Source organism: Meles meles, chromosome 5 (assembly GCF_922984935.1).
Source record: "Meles meles chromosome 5, mMelMel3.1 paternal haplotype, whole genome shotgun sequence".
NCBI lineage: Eukaryota > Metazoa > Chordata > Mammalia > Carnivora > Mustelidae > Meles > Meles meles.
In genome coordinates this window covers 114,689,119-114,708,628 of record NC_060070.1, presented here as the reverse complement: position 1 = coordinate 114,708,628, position 19,510 = coordinate 114,689,119, and the positions used below count along the sequence as shown (strand labels likewise).

The 19,510-nt window shown below is 38.1% G+C and overlaps 1 protein-coding gene across 4 annotated transcripts in view; it reads right to left on the bottom strand.

Moving 5' to 3' along the window:
- The window catches only part of SMAP1 (small ArfGAP 1), a 170,368-nt gene that overhangs the window by 72,441 nt on the left and 78,417 nt on the right, over positions 1 to 19,510 (bottom strand). For 2 of the 4 annotated variants that reach the window (XM_046004787.1, XM_046004790.1), the window contains 2 exons: positions 15,154 to 15,234; positions 933 to 1,013 (listed from right to left, as the gene is read on the bottom strand). The exons of 1 other annotated variant lie outside the window; for it this stretch is intronic. In XM_046004787.1, the coding sequence (XP_045860743.1) occupies positions 933 to 1,013; positions 15,154 to 15,234 (162 nt within the window). The remainder of the gene's footprint in view (positions 1 to 932; positions 1,014 to 15,153; positions 15,235 to 19,510) is intronic. One more of the 4 variants, XM_046004788.1, reaches the window with a different exon arrangement.

The following is a 19,510-nucleotide window of genomic DNA, read 5'->3' as shown; positions in this document are numbered from 1 at the left end:
ACTGTACACTTGAAGTGGATGTACCTTGTATATGTAATTTATGCCTTGGTTAGGTCAATTTTTAAAATTTCAACAAGTATCAAGGATGGTCCCTTTACTGATGATTCCTTTATCATGCTTCCATACTTTCACAACCAAATACATTCAAAGCCAAGCTGCCATAATTATTTACCCAATGCCTTTTAAAAAGCTAATGTTCTCTCTCCCTCTAGTTTGCCTAAGCACGTCTATCTTGCACATCACTGCCAAAATAATCTTCCAAAAGAACCTTTCTGAATTAGGTCTACCTCTACAGACTTTGGAATCTTACCCACAGCCTTTCCTCCAAAAAAAACCAATCAAGGTGGACTTTAAGGTTCTCTACAATTTGAGCTCAATCTACCATGCTGGTCTTATTTTTCACTACTCTTAATACATAGATATACATCTTTCTTCAAATATTTTTTCTATAGAGGTATTATTTTTCTAAATATACTTCATCTATTTTCAGTTTCTATACCTGTCCTCAAGGTATTCCCTCCAAATGATATACTCTTGCCTTTCACCTTAATCCTACCTACAACTCAAAATCTACCTCAAATGTTTACACTTAAGCATCAACTCCTTTCTGAACGCCCTTCAGGTATGATCTCTCCATTCTCTAAACTTTCACCAAAATCTGATTGTCCGTGAAAACTAAAAACACTTTATGTCATTCATAAGAGAATACTAGTCCTTGAGGAGTTCCCCTGATCTATATCCATAGATATATAACAGACTAAAATTTATACAGGACAATATAAAAGGGCATGCTTAGTACACATTTTCATTAAAAAATTACTTAACAAAAGAATGATTATTCACATATTGTAAATATCCCAAAAGACATTCATATGTAAGACTACAAAAATAAGAAGGTAATCTTAATGGATTTTAAAAAAAATGAATTTTACCTTTTCAGTTGTAAGAGGTTTTGTGGGCTTTTCTGGCTCCTTTTCTTTCTTTTTCTCTTCCTTTTTTTTTTCCTTTTCTTTCTAAAACACAGACCATAGTTTTGGTAAGTTTACTTTGTAAAAAATGTCAGTGCTTAGCACATTTTTATTTTATTAGTTTGAGTCATTATTTGAGGAAGTGTTCAGTGATGACAATATCCAGTGATACTGAAATACAAAAGTAAACAGCAAATTCTTATTGTCATTGAACTTACATGTTGGTAACACAACAAAGAATATCTTTTCTTTAAAAAATTTAAGACAGGTGAAACGATTTGGAACCTCTTTGAAATTTTAGAATTCATTTTAAACAAATGAGACCTCTACTCAATAAATTCTCACAGTATCTTTACATCAGGTTAGGCTTCCTAATAGCAACCACAATGTTGAGATTTGAATAAGAAGAAAAAGTAAACTGACTGCTAAAAGAGAATTCCTTATCACATAGATGAAGACAGATTACAACATGTGAACATGAGGCAAAAGGGAAAAAAATGCCTTAATTTTTAAAAATATCACAAAACAGGGGGCACCTGTATGGCTCAGTTTGTTAAGCATCAATTCTTGATTTCAGCTCAGGTCACGATCTCATGGGTCATATGATCAAGCCCCATGCTCGACCGGAAGTCTGCCTGAATATTCTCTCCCTCTGCCCCCTCCCACCACTTGCACGCTCTCCCTCTCTTTTTAATAAATAAATAAATCTTAAAAATATCACGAAACATGCTTTGTGTACTACATAATGCTGTGATTTTTAAAAGAACAAATACAATAATTTTCTCATAAAAAAATGTTAAGGATATGCCTAGTATCAAAGCAAACTGATTAGCGGATTTAATCCAGTCCAATCTAGGTAAACTGTATTGGTACTATGATGTCCACAATTTGCATTTCCAAGAAGAATAAAGCAGGGTGTAACATTAAAAACTTAAGGGCCACAAACATGCCAAAAAAGAAAAATGAAATAAAAGATTAAACCATGAGCATTTATAAGACATTTAAGGTAAGAGATACCTAGAAACCTAGAAGTGAATCACTACTACAAATGAGTATTAATTAGTACCTTAGTTTCCTAGCAGCAAATGGGAAAAGATAAACTGATGAACCTAGGAAAGGCAGAATAATAAACACACAAAACTTAGTCAAAATGCCTATGGGTTTGTTTGTACCTGTGTCTTTCAATGGTATTCGACACAACCTCTCTCAACAGTAAATAATTATTTATAATTGAGAAAAGACAACACTGGCAATTCCGAGGCTATAATATAAGGCATAAAATAAAAGTTCCTATGGGCGAAACACTGTGATAATCACCTTCCTTTCTAATTTAATTTATACAATAAGTGTCTGAAAAAAATGTCATCATAGTTGTTCTACAAATGAAGGGGGAAAAAAAAAAAAAAACCAACTTAGGAAAGCAAGGAAGAAAGCCACACAGCTTATCAGTGGGAGAACTGAGGGAAGACAGACCCAAACTCTCAAGTCACTACTCATTGTCATCCAGTGCAACACTGGTATTTATTACTATTCTTTCATACAACAATGGTTACAATTCTTTCATACAACAACTATGCACAAGATACTGTCTTTACTCACCAAATCTTTAAAACAACTTTATAAGTAACCTTATCCCATTTACCTAGTGAAGAATAAATGAAATCTGCACCTCTACCTCTGAAACCAATAATACATTATATGTTAATTAAATTTTAAAAAAGATTTAAAAATAAACCCAAAGCTAATATAAAAATTGAAATGTGCACAAACCCTTTATATTTTATGAAATGTTTTCTAGATATTATTAATCAAATTTGGTGAGGAAGGCAATGTGATTAAACATTCTCACTAATACATTGGGGATGAACTGTTCTACACCCTCAAAGAACTATTAATTTCTCAAGAAAGGCACTATCCTGAGCAGAGAAGCAGCTTGTCCTTCTAATCACTATGACTGGTAGGCACATATAACATCAGCAAAAATGATTTAGATTATATAGTTGGATTTAATAAAGAGAGAGCACAATTTGGTGCTCTTCACCACTGGAATGTCAGCTGCTAAAATATGGCTGTCATCTAATCTGATTATGGCAGGGGTATTATGACACAAGCTTTGAAGTAACATTAAAAACACTGGCTCTAAATTTAGGTCATATAGTTTGATCCACAGATGACTACCATCTCTAGAATCAAAAGCTGCTAAGAGATCAGAATACTGTGAGTATTCTGTTTTAAAACTGTGAGTAATTTGTTTTAAACTATCTTCTCAGCAAGAACAAAATACAGCTGTGTTTGGTATTGTAAAATAGTTCCGGAAACTTGGTTGCTATATATACAAATGATACAGTGAAACAGACCTTCTGTATAAAAAAACAAAAAACAGGGGTGTCTGGGTAGCTCAATGGGTTAAGGCCTCTGCCTTCAGCTCAGATCATGATCCCAGGGTCCTGGGATTGAGCCCCACATCAGGCTCTCTGCTCGGCAGGGAGCCACTTCTTCCTCTCTCTCTCTCTGCCTCTCTGCCTACTTGTGATCTCTGTCAAAACAAAACAAAACAAAAACAAACAAACAAAAAGCAATAAAAAACACCAAAAAACAAAAAACCCAAAACTGGAATAAATGTCCAGTTTCTGTAAAATAGAGAAAAACATGTTTTGGGTTCATTATGCTCAAACTATACTTGAGTGATGTGATTAAAGGTCTTCAAAAAATTTTTATTATGTACTCCTACCTTAAAAAGTTGTGAGCATATATACTCTATCATGCATATATATTTCTTTATAAAGTATATATAACACTATATTATGCACATTATAAAACATGTAAGTAGAAATTTTGAAAGGATTACATTAAAAAAGCACATATAGACATCATAAATGAACTACCTCTGGGTTCTAATATTTAATGCTAAAGATAATCAGACTTTGGAGATCACTGAATTAGATCAATGCCTTTCTTTTAAAACACTGAAGTATAATTTACACATAACACATAATTTCAGGTATACAAAATGATTCAATACTTATATAACACTTCAAAATGATCACCATCATAAGTGTAGTTTCCTCCTGTCACCATACAAAGTTTTTAAAGTGAAATACAGTACGGTTGCTCTAGTCACCATGCTATACATTACTACACAAAACCAGTAAGACCAACAGTAGGGAGCTTACTGCCTATGTTTTTTTCTACTAGTTCTATGACTTCAAATCTTGCCTTCAAGTCTTCAATCCATACTGAGTTTATTTTTGTATACAGAATAAGATACTGGTCCAGTTTCCTCAAACCATCTATTGAAGAGACTGTCCTTTCTCCGCTGTACATTCTCGCCTCCTCTGGCATAAATTAACTGACCATATATATGTGGGTTTAATTCTATGCTCACTATTCTGTTGTAGTAATCTATGTATCTGTTTTTATGCCAATACCATACCATCTTGATTACCATACCTTTGTAATATAGTTTGAAATCAGGAATGTGATGCCTTCAGCTTTGTTCTTTCTCAAGATCACTTTTGCTATTCAGGATCTTTTGTGGTTCCATATAAATTTTAGAGACGTTTGTTCTATTTCTGTGAAAAATGTGACTGGGATTTTGACAAGTGCACTGAATCTACAAACTGCTTTGGGTAATACATTTTAACAACTCACCGAATCCTTAAATGAACGTAGAATAATTATATAATGAACATATAATATGAACATATATATATGTTCCATCTATTATATATATATAAAATGAACATATAATAATGAACATGTAATAATTTCCATCTATTTGTGTCTTGTTTCATTCATCAGTATCTTGTACTTTCCAGTGTAGACGTCTTCCACCTCCTTGGCTAAACTACTTCTTAGGTATTTTATTCTTTTTGATGTGATTGTAAATGAGATTGTTCTCTTAATTTCTCTTTCTAACCATCTATTGCTAGTGTATAGAGAGAACAGATATTTGTATACTGATTTGCATCCTGCAACTTTACTGATGTTGTTTCTTAGTTCTCACAGCTTTTTTTTTTTAAAGAAGATTTTATTCATTTTAGAGAGCGAGAACATGCATGTGCACATGTGTGTGCAGGCAGAGGTGGGGAGAGGGAGAGGGACAGGGAGAATCCCAAGTAGACCCTGTGCTGAGCACAGAGCCTGACAGGGAGCTTGATCCCAGGACCCTGAGATCATGACCTGAGCTGAAATCAAGAGTTGGGCACTCAACCAGCTGAGCCACCCAGGTGCCCCTAAGATGTTTTCCTTTATAGCAGAACTTAGAGCCTTGAAAATTCATTGTCACTGTTTTGTAAATGTGTTTGGTCCTTGGTACCCTTTTTCTCATGCGGACCTTGGGGCTAGTGTTGTACAAAGAACATTATTCATTCCATTTTCCACCTCTGACAGCTAAGGAAACAAGTTTCCAGAGAGAAATTTGTGAGAGTCCTGGTGTCATCAGACGTGGGACTAGACTGAAAACTGTCCAGTTCTCTTTCCACTAGGCTTTTTCCATGCCATTTGTTATTCTCACAGCTTTTTGGTAGAGTCTTTAGGGACTTCTATATATAAAATCATGTTGTACACAAATAACGATTTTGCTTCTTCCTAATTTGGAAGCATTTTTATCTTTTCTCCACCTAACTAGTCCAGCTAGAATTTCCAATACTATGCTGAATAGAAGTGGTGAGAGTGGGCATCCTTGTCTTGTTCCTAACCTTAGAAGAAAAGCTTTTAGCTTTTCATCATTGAGCATGATGTTAGCTGTGGGGTTTGTCATATATGACCTTTATTATGTTGAGGTACATTTCCTTCATTCTTGCTTTGATGAGTTTTTATCATAAAGGATTTTGAACTTTGTCAAAGGCTTTTTTTTTTGCATCTGTTGAGATTATCGTGATTTTTATCCTTAATTTGTTAATACTGTAGATCGTGTTGATTGATTTGCAAAGGTTTAGCCCTCCTCACATCCCTTCAATAAATCCCATTTGGTCATGGTGTGTGTTGAAGATCTTTTCATCTATGTTCATCAGGGATATTGACCTGTAGTTTTCTTTTAATTTTTTAAAATTGTGTTATGTTAGTCACCATATAATACATCATTAGTTTTTGATGTAGTGTTCCAAAATTCATTGTTTATGTATTAACACCCAGCGTTCCATGCAAGACCACCATCAGGCTCACCCATCCCCTCACCTCCCTCCCCTCTAAAACCCTCGGTTTGTTTCTCAGAGTCCACAGTCTCTCATGCTTTGTCTCTCCGCTCCGATTTCCAACCTCTGCACTTTTACTTTCCTTCTCCTAACATTCTCCATGTTATTCCTTACGTTCCAAAAGTAAGTGAAACCATATGATAATTGACTTTCTCTGCTTGACTTACTTCACTCAGCATAATCTGCTCCTGTCCCATCCATGTTGATACAAAAGTTGGGTATTCCTCCTTTCTGATGGCTGAGTAATATTCCATGGTATGGACCACATCATCTTTATCCATTCGTCTGTTGAAGGGCATCTCGGCTCTTTCCAGTTTGGCTATTGTGGGCATTGCTGCTATGAACATTGGGGGTACATACGGTCCTTCTTTTCACTACATCTGTATGTCTGGGGTAAATACCTAGTAGTGCAATGCCAGGTCATAGGGTAGCTCCGTTTTTAATTTTTTTTTCAGGAATCTCCACATTCTTTTTCGAAGTGGCTGCATCAACTTGCATCCCCACCAACAGTGTAAGAGGGTTCCCCTTTCTCCACATCCTCTCCAACATTTGTTGCCTTGTTAATTTTTGCCATTCTAACTGGTAAGGTGGTATCTCAATGTGGTTTTGATTTTAATTTCCCTGATGGCTAATGATGATGAACATTTTTTCATGTGTCTGCTAGCCAACTGTACCTCTTCTTTGGAGAAGTGTCTGTACATGTCTTCTGCCCATTTTTTGACTTGATTATCTGTTTTTTGGGGGTGTTAAGTTTTACATATTTTACACCTAACAGACTGAGTCTTCCAAGTGCCCCTCCTCTGATTCTTTTTTATATTTCTATCTTTTCAATGAATTTCTCAGTGAGTTCATCCATTTTTCTCTCCAGCTTAGTGATCATCTTTATGACATTACTTTGAACCCTTTATCAGGTAAATTGCTTAACTCCTTTTAGTTTAGTTCTTTTCCTGAAATTTAGTCTATTCTTTCACTCAGAACACATTCTTCTGTCTTCTCCCTGGTTTGTCTGACTGCTTTTATACATTAAGTAGGTCAGCTACATCTCCCTGTCTTGAAGGTAGTGGCGTTATGAAAAAAGTATCTTGTGGGGCCCAGAAACATAAGCTCCCCATCACTAGAAACAAGTAGTCCTCTGTATGGGCTGCATGCGCCCTCCTGCTGTGACTGGGCCATTAGTGCCGGGGGCATGCTGGTGGGTGGGGCTGGCTCCAATGCCTGGCTGTTATTACTGGGCACACTGTAAGGATGGAGCTGGCCTCAGCCCAACTGCTGAAGAGGCCTGGCTATGGTTGCTGCAGTTAGCCACCAGAATGGCTGTCTGTAAGGCCTAGCCACAACTGTTGCAGGCATGCTGGTTTGCAGGGCTGGCCCACATTTCATGGGGCACGAGTCACTTTGGAGTAGTCTCTGTCCCAGCCAAGCCTTCCCACCGGATGGGGGAGGTGGGTAAAAGTTGCTTTGGGTGGGGCACTGGTCCCGACAGAGGTTGCCTGCCAGGTTGTGGTGGGACAGGAGCCACTTTGAAGGGTGCCTGCAGGGGAACATGAAACGGGATGAGTGGTTGCTAGTGAGGCTGATAGGAAGGGTGTCAGAAAAAGCGTCTGCCACAACTGGGTCAGCTAAAGGAGAGCAAAAATGTGGTGCCCTCCAGTACTGTGTTCCCTGGAGAGAGTTCCTACAGATCCCTGCCCCTCTGGCACACACCCTAATATTAGTCAATCTCCTTTATGCATGTTCCATGCATGCTACCTCTGTTCTGGGTCTCCAAGCAAGTTAAACTGTTCATGGGCCCTTTAAATGCAGGGTCTTCATTCCCTTTAGTCTTGCCCTCATAGAGTTAAGCTCCATTGACGTGCAAAGCCAGATGTTACAGAGGCTTTAACTTCCCAGGGCAAGGGGAGCCCAATATGGGGCTTGAATCCCCCCTCACTTCTCAGGGAGGACCTCTATACCTTGATATTTCTCCCACTTATGCTTTACTGTGCTAGGGGTTCATTTCCCAATCTGACCATGTCTCTGCCCCTCCTATTCTTCTTGACATCGCCTTTTTTTTAATTAACATACAATATATTATTTGCTTCAGGGGTACAGGTCTGTGAATCATCAGTCTTATACAATTCACAGCACTCACCATAGCACATACCTTATAGGATCTGTTGGCATGGATCTCTTTGGGCTCACCTTTTATTTGGAACTCCCTGGGCTTCCTGGATCTGTGTGACTGTTTCCCTCCCCAGGTTAGGAAAGTTTTCATCCATTATTTCTTCAAATAAGTTTTTGTCCCTTCTACTCTCCCCCTTCTGCAGCTCCTATAACATGACTGTCATTCAGCTGTGAATGTTACTGATGTTATCCCATAGGTCTCTTAGGTTATCTTTGTTTTAACCCCCCCCTCCCCCCGCTGCTGTTTGGGTTCATTCCACTGCCCTGTCTGCCAGGTCACTGATCTGTTCTTCTGCTTCATCTTGTTTATTACTGATTCTATCATATTTTTCTAGTTCAGTCATTGTATTCTTCAGCTCTGTGACTTCCATTTGGTATTTTCATATATTTTCTATCTCTGTTGAAATTGTCTTCATCCATTCTTCTCCCAAGATCAATGAACATCTTTATGATGACTATTACTTTGAATTCTTTATCAGGTAAATTATTATCTCCATTAAGGTTTTTCCCTCTAGAATGTTACCTTATTCTTTCATTTGAATCATATTTCTGTCTCCTCATTTTGCCTAATTCTCTGTTTGTTTCTATGTATTAGGCAAAACAGTGATCTCTCCTAGTACTGAAGGAATGGCCAGAGGAAGACAGAGTTTGTTTCATTCAGTCAACTGTTTGTGTAGTGCCTGCCACAACTGCCTCCAACTGTTTCAGTCCCAAGAGGTCCAGAAATGCAAGGCCCACTATCAACCAGAGCCAGACATACAAGCCCTATGTGAAATACTTGCATTTCCTGGCTTTAGCAGAGTCAGAGGGGAGCACCAGCCCAGGAAGAGCCAGCCCATCCAGTTTGGCAGTGTGGGACTATGGGGGTGCAGAGAAGCAAGGCAAGCAGCACTAACAAGGTAGAAGTAGTGCAAAAATGGTGTCTCCTAGCGCCTGTCTTCTGAGAGAGATCCAACTGACCTCTGTCCCTCTGGCAGACACTTTAAACTCAGACAATTAATCTCCTTTACATATAGTCTATAAGATTTTTAACTTGCTCGTTTTGTACTAGGTTGCAGGACAAGTTAGTCACATTCATATGCCCTCTAAGAGTAGAGTCTTACTTTCCTACAGCTTTTTGGGTATCCTTGACATGAAACCCACTGAGGTCCAAAGCCAATTTTTGGGGGGCTCATTTCTCCAGTGCAGGTCCCAAGGGTTGGGGTGCCTAACGTGGCTTGCTCCTCAGAGATAAGCTCCATATTTCTAAGATCATTCCCTCTGGTGGATCACAGCACCAGGCATGGGTTTGGTGAGTCCATGTCTCTGCTCACCTATCTCAATGTGTCCTTTTGTCCTTTGTTGTGAAGGAGGTGTTCAGCTAGTTTTCACATCTTTTGTAGAAAAATACTGTTCTATGTGTAGTTATAGATTTGGTTTGTCCATGGGAGAAGGGGAGCTTTGGGTCTTTCTATGCCCCCATCTTGAATAATCAATGTCCACTCCTTTCTAAGACTTGTAGGGAGGAATCACACAGTACAAAAGTGTGTTAAGGGTTTCCACCCTTTTTCTCATAGGAAAGCAGAGTTCCAGGGCAAATTCTGAAAAGGAAAACTTTGCCTTTGACATTCTTCCACTTTCTCACAGTAACATCCACACTCCTAGAATGCTTCTTTCCTGGGCCTGTGTACTGACCTAAGATACCTACAACATTCTAACCATGTACTTCATGCTCCATAACTGTCCCCTACAGACTCCTCATGAAGATCCTTTGCTCTGCTAACTCTTAAGTTCAATGTATCCAGGTTTCCATTCTCATGACTCTTTCCTTATCACTCAACACACTTTCCCCTGAGCTGCTTTGTAATCTCAATTCTTCTTTTGATCCCTCTCTCTCAAACTGCCCTCCAACAGCCTCCAGCCTGGATCTGTCCTCTGAGCTATACACATGTAATATCCAACCACCTACTAGATGCCTGGATGTCCCACAGTCATAGTCAATTTTTAATTCATCCCTCTCTGCCTTCCTTTGTTCTCCTCAAACCTGTTCCTCACCATCAGTCTGTACTCTTTTCTCCCAGGATAGCTGTATCATGTACTGAGATGCTCAAGCCAGACACTGGAAGTCATCAACATGTCCCAAACCACCGTCACAATCCACTGATTACTAAATCCCACAGATTGTTTTCTCAAAATCTCTTCAAACTACACTCTCCTTTTTATCTCTCTGCTTCCATTTTAGCAATTGCTCCCATCATGTTAGTCATAGATTAAAGCAAAAGGTTCTCAAGCTTTTTCATGCCGATCAGTATGTAAATTATTGTCCACAGAGATAGGAAGCCATGTGATGACAAGAAAATCAGATCCTGTTGCCCTTCTTACCCTTAAAAACTCATCATTAAAAGTACCAGGTCCTTCAGAGTAAAGACCAAAATCCTTCAGAAGGCTCAGAAATAGGCTGTCCTCTCATTTCTCTCCCTATGTTCTAGTCTTCTCTCCACTTGCAAATACCCAAATAACCCACTTTGCCCACAGGTTTCTTTGGTTTTTTGTGTTTGTTTCACAAGATGCTTTCTCTGCTTAGAATACATCTTAATCCTTATAGCTAATATTTATTAAGAATTTAAGATATACTAGGGTGCCTGGGTGGTTCAAGTGGTTAAGTGTCCAACTCATGATTTCTGCTTAGGTCATGATCTCAGTCAGGGACACAAGATCAAACCCAGTGTTGGGTTTTGCTTGGGATTCTCTCTCTCTCCCTCTGCCCCTCTCCCACTCCCCACTCATGAGTATGCTCTCTTAAAAAAAAAATTAAGATGTATCAAAAGCATGCCTTCTTGGTTCTAAGGGGGAAATACATAGCCATCCAAGCCTCCCTCAAAAACATTGAAAAATCCAGAATACACCAGCTGTCTCTACACCTTAAAGAACTGGAGAATCAACAACAAATCAAACCAACTCCACATGCAAGAAGGGAAATAATCAAGATTAGAGCAGAGATCAATGAGGTAGAAACGAGAGATACAGTAGAACGTATCAATGAAACTAGAAGCTGGTTTTTTGAAAGAATCAATAAGATCGATAAACCATTGGCCACACTAATCCAAAAGAAAAGAGAGAAAGCCCAAATTAATAAAATTATGAATGAAAAGGGAGAGATCACAACTAACACCAAGGAAATAGAAACAATCATCAGAAATTATTACCAACAGTTATATGCCAATAAGCTAAGCAACCTAGATGAAATGAATGCATTCCTGGAAAGCTACAAACTCCCAAAATTGAACCAGGAAGAAATTGACAACCTGAATAGACCCATATCTAGTAATGAGATTGAAACAGTGATCAAAAACCTCCCAAAAAACAAGAGCCCAGGACCTGACGGATTCCCTGGAGAATTCAACCAAACTTTCAAAGAAGAAATAACACCAATTCTCCTGAAGCTGTTCCAAAAAATTGAAGCAGAAGGAAAACTTCCAGACTCTTTTTATGAAGCCAGCATTACCCTGATCCCCAAACCAGGCAAAGACCCTACCAAAAAGGAGAATTTCAGACCAATATCACTGATGAATATGGATGCAAAGATTCTCAACAAGATCCTAGCAAACAGGATCCAGCAGCACATTAAAAAGATTATCCACCATGACCAGGTGGGATTCATCCCTGGGTTGCAAGGTTGGTTCAACATTCGCAAATCAATCAGTGTGATAGAACAAATCAATAAGAGAAGAGAGAAGAACCACATGGTCCTCTCAATTGATGCAGAAAAAGCATTTGACAAAATCCAGCATCCGTTCCTGATGAAAACGCTTCAAAGTATAGGGATAGAGGGAACATTCCTGAACTTCATAAAATCTATCTATGAAAGACCCACAGCAAATATCATCCTCAATGGGAAAAAGCTCCCAGCCTTCCATTGAGATCAGGAACACGACAAGGATGCCCACTCTCACCACTCTTGTTCAACATAGTATTAGAAGTTCTAGCAATGGCAATCAGACAACAAAGAGAAATAAAAGGTATCCAAATTGGCAAGGAAGAAGTCAAACTCTCTCTCTTCGCAGACGACATGATTCTTTATATGGAAAACCCCAAAGACTCCACCCCCAAACTACTAGAACTCATACAGCAATTCAGTAACGAGGCAGGATACAAAGTCAATGTACAGAAATCAGTGGCTTTCTTATACACTAACAATGAAAATACAGAAAGGGAAATTAGAGAATCGATTCCATTTGCTATAGCACCAAGAACCATAAGATACCTGGGCATAAACCTAACCAAAGAAGTAAAGGACCTGTACTCGAGGAACTACAGAATACTCATGAAAGAAATTGAAGAAGACACAAAAAGATGGAAGACTGTTCCATGCTCTTGGATTGGAAGAATAAACACTGTTAAAATGTCTATACTGCCTAGAGCAATCTATACTTTTAATGCCATTCCGATCAAAATTCCACCAGTATTTTTCAAAGAGCTGGAGCAAATAATCCTAAAATTTGTATGGAGTCAGAAGAGACCCCGAATTGCTAAGGAAATGTTGAAAAACAAAAACAAAACTGGCGGCATCACGTTACCCGATTTCAAACTTTACTACAAAGCTGTGATCACCAAGACAGTGTGGTACTGGCATAAAAACAGACACATAGACCAGTGGAACAGAGTGGAGAGCCCAGATATGGACCCTCAACTCTATGGTCAAATAATCTTCGACAAAACAGGAAAAAATATTCAATGGAAAAAAGACAGTCTCTTCAACAAATGGTGCTGGGAAAACTGGACAGCGATATGTAGAAGAATGAAACTCGACCATTCTCTTACACCGTACACAAAGATAAACTCGAAATGGATAAAAGACTTCAACGTGAGACAGGAATCTATCAGAATCCTAGAGGAGAACATAGGCAGTAACCTCTTCGATATCAGCCAAGCAACTTCTTTCAAGATATGTCTCCAAAGGCCAAGGAAACAAAAGCAAAAATGAACTTTTGGGACTTCATCAAGATCAAAAGCTTCTGCACAGCAAAGGAAACAGTCAACAAAACAAAGAGGCAACCCACAGAATGGGAGAAGATATTTGCAAATGACAGTACAGACAAAAGGTTGATATCCAGGATCTATAAAGAACTTCTCAAACTCAACACACACAAAACAGATAATCATATCGAAAAATGGGCAGAAGATATGAACAGACACTTCTCCAACGAAGACATACAAATGGCTATCAGACACATGAAAAAATGTTCATCATCACTAGCCATCAGGGAGATTCAAATTAAAACAACATTGAGATACCACCTAACACCAGTTAGAATGGCCAAAATTAGCAAGACAGGAAACAACGTGTGTTGGAGAGGATGTGGAGAAAGGGGAACCCTCTTACACTGTTGGTGGGAATGCAAGTTAGTGCAGCCACTTTGGAGAACTTGTGGAGATTCCTGAAGAAATTAAGAATAGAGCTTCCCTATGACCCTGCAATTGCACTGCTGGGTATTTACCCCAAAGATACAGATGTAGTGAAAAGAAGGGCCATTTGTACCCCAATGTTTATTGCAGCAATGGGTACGGTCGCCAAACTGTGGAAAGAACCAAGATGCCCTTCAACGGATGAATGGGTAAGGAAGATGTGGTCCATATACACAATGGAGTATTATGCCTCCATCAGAAAGGACGAATACCCAACTTTTGTAGCAACATGGACGGGACTGGAAGAAATTATGCTGAGCGAAATAAGTCAAGCAGACAGAGTCAAGTATCATATGGTCTCACTTATTTGTGGAGCATAACAAATAACATGGAGGACATGGAGAGATGGAGAGGAGAGGGAGTTGAGGGAAACTGGAAGGGGAGACAAACCATGAGATACTATGGACTCTGAAAAACAACCAGAGGGTTATGAAGGGGCGGCGGGGGGGAGGTTGAGGAACCAGGTGGTGGGTAATAGGGAGGGCACGTACTGCATGGAGCACTGGGTGTGATGCCAAAACAATGAACACTGTTATGCTGTAAATAAACAAATAAAAATTAAAAAAAAAAAGCATGCCTTCTATATTAAATACCAGCACAATGAGTAAATGTCAATCACAGCACACACTGTATGGCATTAGAAACCTCTGCAGAGTTATCTGTTTTCCTCCATTACAAACCACTGTGATTCTCTCCAACCACCCCTACCACAAACACATTCTAATGACTTTTATTGATAATTCTATATTCATAAATCTTTATTATGTGTATCTGTATGACTGCTACTATCGCTTGACATTAATTTTCTTTAAATGCTTATAACAATAAAGTCTTTTTTTTTTTAATATTTTATTTATTTGACAGAGAGAAATCACAACTAGGCAGAGAGGCAGGCAGAGAGAGAAGAGGAAGCAGTCTCCTTGCAGAGCAGAAAGCCCCATGTGGGGCTCGATCCCAGGACCCTGGGATCATGACCTGAGCCGAAGGCAGAGGCTTTAACCCACTGACCCACCCAGGCGCCCAACAACAAAATCTTCTTAAGAAAACATTTCAGTCAAAGACTTTTCTAATATATCAAAGAATTCTATAAACTATAAAACAATTCCCATAAATATAAACTAGTAAGGGAAACAACAGAAAATTGCTTCTTAAATGTTAAGATATATCTATAGTACCGATAAATCCATCTTCTGAAACTAAACAGATCAAAGCCCTTTAATCCTACTTGCAGCATAGGAAAACGTTTTTTAGACTGCTATATTTAATATATTTAATACTGGAGACGATTCAAATTACACCACTCCCAAATTACAGCACACTATAAGAGAAGTTCATTTACCACTGAATACTACATTACATAGCTGTCTAGAACACTACCATACCTCCAATTTGTTTTTCTCAACAGCAGCTTGTAGAGAAGGAGAGGATACCAAAGGCTGAAGAGGAGCATCAGAAGAAGAAATCTGTGGAATGCAGATGAAAAGTCAGAAGAAGAAAGAGAAAAGGTGATAATCAGAACTGACAAGCACAGGAAAAAACCAAAACCCATACATTTCTGAGATATAAAAGCACTTAGAAGTATAACTAAAAAAAAATAATATATCAATTGGAGAGCATTGTTTTTAAATTCCCACATGCAATTTCTAAAAATAAAAGTATTTATTACAGAATAGTGTGTGATTTAAAATAGGATTCACTATGATATAAAATTTAAAATGTACTCAGGTAAGATCATCCCAAAAGAATCTGAAAAATAAGCTTCTTGTATCGTACAATTTTACTCAATGTTACTACTGAAATACTAATGCTCTAAAGCATGAAGACACATTGTTTCAAGTAGCAGGAGAGCATAAATGAATTTTTGTTTTTACTTGTATTAACCATTTTAAGAACGAAAAATAAAACTGTGCTGAAAAAGTAGAAAGTCAAGTAAGTTCTAATCAGCTGTTTAAGAAAGAAAAAAGTCTGGGAAGAAGGAGTGGGTTAATGCAATACAAAACTGAGCAGCAGGACTTATCAAAAAGCAATATATCCACTTCCTTAAGATCAGTATGTACAAACACCATTTCCAGTGCAGTATTTGCCGAATTACCCCAAAGCATTATGCGACAGTTATATAAGCACCAGAGGCAATTTATATATGAAAATGGATTTCAGCTAAAAACCTTTTCACACATCTTCCTACCCAATTTCTACATGCATAGTTGATCACTCTAATGGAAGCATTATCTTCCTGCTCTCTTTACTGCCAAAATATAACTGAAATATGTTTACAAAATGCATAGTACATCTTTGGAGCCATAAAACTGACATCTGTATATACTGTCCTATCATATCAAGACTGCCTCTAAGGAACTGTTTAAAATAAAAGGTGCTATTATACAAAGGTCAAATGTACGTAATGTCAAAATAACATGGCGAGGTAAGTTCTCATTTAATCTGCTAGTTACGAAGTTAGTTTTGGTTTTAATTCCTGAATCACAACCCAAGATCATAAACTTTAGGGTGTTTTGTGTGTGTGTGTGTGTGTGTGTGTGTGTGTGTGTGTGTTTTAAGCTTCAACACTGCTTGTTGGCTCTGTTATAATTCTTAAAATTAGCCATCTATTGACCACTAATGAAAGTTACACATGGAAGAGAAGATTTTAAAAGAAAAACTGCACCTTAAGCCCTGGCTTCAAAGTTGCTTTATCCTACTGGACACTTACTTGCTAAAGATCTTTAATTGCCACTTTATGAAGAAAATAAGAGACAAAGAAGCACACAAATTCACTTAAGATGATAACCTGTATCATAAAGACCTCTTTGCCCAAGCTCATGTTAATAGCTGAACATAAAATATAAATGAGAAATGGGTATTATCAAGCATGTAGAGGGTTACCAACTCTTGATAGTTCACTGTAAAAGTGTTTATTCTCCTTCTAACTGTTTCGGCCAGCTTTAACTCAGAAGCAACAATATAAAATTATTTAGTAAGTAACAGTAATTTAATAAAACATTTTAATGCTCCCTTTCAAAAAAGTGTTAATACTATGTTTCAGCTAGAAAGAAACACAGAGGTTGTTCAGTAGGAAAGACACTTTAAAAATCAACAGACAAATTAACAGGTGAACAAATAAACAAATTGTTGTATACCATAAAATGAACAATTCCCTGCCAATACAAAAGAGACTGTCTTAACAGTACTCACAAAAATAGGGATGAATTTCAGAAATATGCCAAAAGAAAGAAGCCAGACACCAAAGAGTACAAAGGCACAAAGGAACCTTTTGGAGCAAAGGAAAGATTCTATATGCCCTCTGTGATGGCTACACAGGGTTATTTTTCAATAACTATGGGTGGGGGATGGGGAATGAATATTAAGAAGCACTTGTGAAGAGCACTGAGTATTGTTTGTACATGATCAACCACTGAATTCTACCTCTGAAACCAATATTGCACTGTGTTGACTAACTAGAATTTAAATAAAACTTTGAGGGAAAAGAAAAGTCAATGAAATGTACCTTAAATTGTCTTTTATTGCACATAAATTTTATTTTCAATAAAATTCATTTTTAAAAAGTCAATGAGCAGTGTAAGATACATTATATGAGCAAGGAATGAGGAAATAGAAGTCAACATACTGACAATCAGAAGCAAGAAACACCACAGAACAGATAGATGAGGAAGAACAAAAAAAAAAAGCAGGGGAGAAGAAAAAATACAGAGGCCAGAAAATGCTCTTGAGTATTCTTTCTAAATCTCTCAGAAGCACTTTTCACCATCTTCTCCACTAAGAACTAATTGAAAATCACCATCATCCGTCACCTGGATTAATCCTTTGGCTTCCGTGCCCCAAGTCTTACTCTTCTCCAAACTGTAACATTCTCAAATGCAAATCTGATCACTGGATATCCTTAGTTAGAAGCTTTAAACAGTTCATATGTATTACATAAGGACAGAGTCCAAACTCCTTAACCAGGCCACAAGTGTCATCTACTTTATCTCCCTACCCTTTCCTGCCCTACTAAACTACTGTCTAACCATAAACAACTCCCCCTTGGTTCTAGCTCTCTAGTCTGCTTCTCTTGCTTCTATCTTTGCTTCTGCTATTTCCTCTGCCTGAAATATCCACACTCTATTAGTTCTTACCCATCCTGTAATTTTAAGCTGATACTGCCTCTTCCAGGAAGTATGCCTTCATCACTCCAGTTGGAATTAAGTAGCCACTTGAGATACTCCCAAAGCACTTGCTATAATACATTCTTATTCACACGACATCTTGTAGAGATCCAATTACTTATCAGTATTCTTTCTTCAACTGACTGGAGTTCTCGAAGGCAGACACTTTGTATCCTGTTCACTACCTTTAGCCCTTGGCACTCAACAAGTCTCAGTAAATACTTCTGAATGTTAGAGCAAAATTTAAAAAAGGAGGAAAGGAGCATCTCAGAGGAAGAACCAAAAAGAGGCTCAATCTCAGCAATTAGCATTGTTCTTTGTAAGTTCACTGCTTGCTAGCATACTTTTCTGAAATCTCATATAAGTTAGTTACTATCAAATTCATAATTTATTTTGTAACTAGAATTTAACACACCATTTCACTGGATTCTAGTACTTTCAGAGAGAGAGCAGAAAAGACTTTGACCTTAGAAAATTTCACTGGAAATTGGTAGGGTCAGTAAATTCAGCTGTTATGACTGAATGTCCCTCTATTACCTACTGTTCTCCTGCCCAACCCCTCCATCCAGGAGAGAATGCACAGTGGGAACCAAGTAAAGATATCCTTTAGGAATAAATGAGTTACAATCCTTTCAATTATTCTCAAGCCCAGAGGTTCCTCTTTAGGCCACCATCAAAGTAACCTGTATGTGAAGAAACTCCTAAAGCAATACAACTACATAACCTCACCTCTTGCAAAAGAAAAACTGATCAGGCAAAACAGGTTTTCCAATTCCCACCTACCAGGATAAGGTGAATAAACACATTTTGAAATGGTATTACAAAGAAAATATCAGTATGATTATCTGAAGGCCATCAGGCAAAATGTTCTTTTATCTTTTCAGGAAAAGATCACATTATTTTCTGGATCAATTTTTTCTCCATACCACAATTTTCAACAAAATAATGCTATAATAATAAAATCTAGTGTTCTAAAACACCGAAAAACATAAGACCAATAAAAAAGGCCTTATGGATTTAATTACTAGCAATACACTGCTTCAAACCCATTTTGAAAACTCTTGGATATGTTTTCTAAGTGGAGATTTTACCATACCAATTCTCAAATGGCTGTGTCATGAGCTTTCAATATACTGCAAAGCTCAGGTTTTTCAGGAGCCCAGAAATCATCTTAAAAATGTGATTTCCAGGGGCACCTGGGTGGCTCAGTGGGTTAAAGCCTCTGCCTTCAGCTCAGGTCGTGATTTCGGGGTCCTGGGATCAAGCCCCGCATCGGGCTCTCTGCTCTGCAGGGAGCCTGCTTCCCTTCCTCTCTCTCTGCCTGCGTCTCTGCCTACTTGTGGTCTCTGTCTGTCACATAAATAATTTTAAAAAAATTTTTTAAAAAATATGATTTCCAGGGGCACCTGGGTGGTTCAGTCAGTTAAGCATCTGCCATAGGCTCAGGTCATGATCCTGGAGTCCCAGGATGGAGCCATCAGGCTCCCTGCTCAGTGCGGGAGTCTGCTTCTCCTCTGCCCTTCCCCCTGCTTGTGCTCTCTTTGGCTTGTACATGCGTGTGTTCTCTCTCTCTCAAATA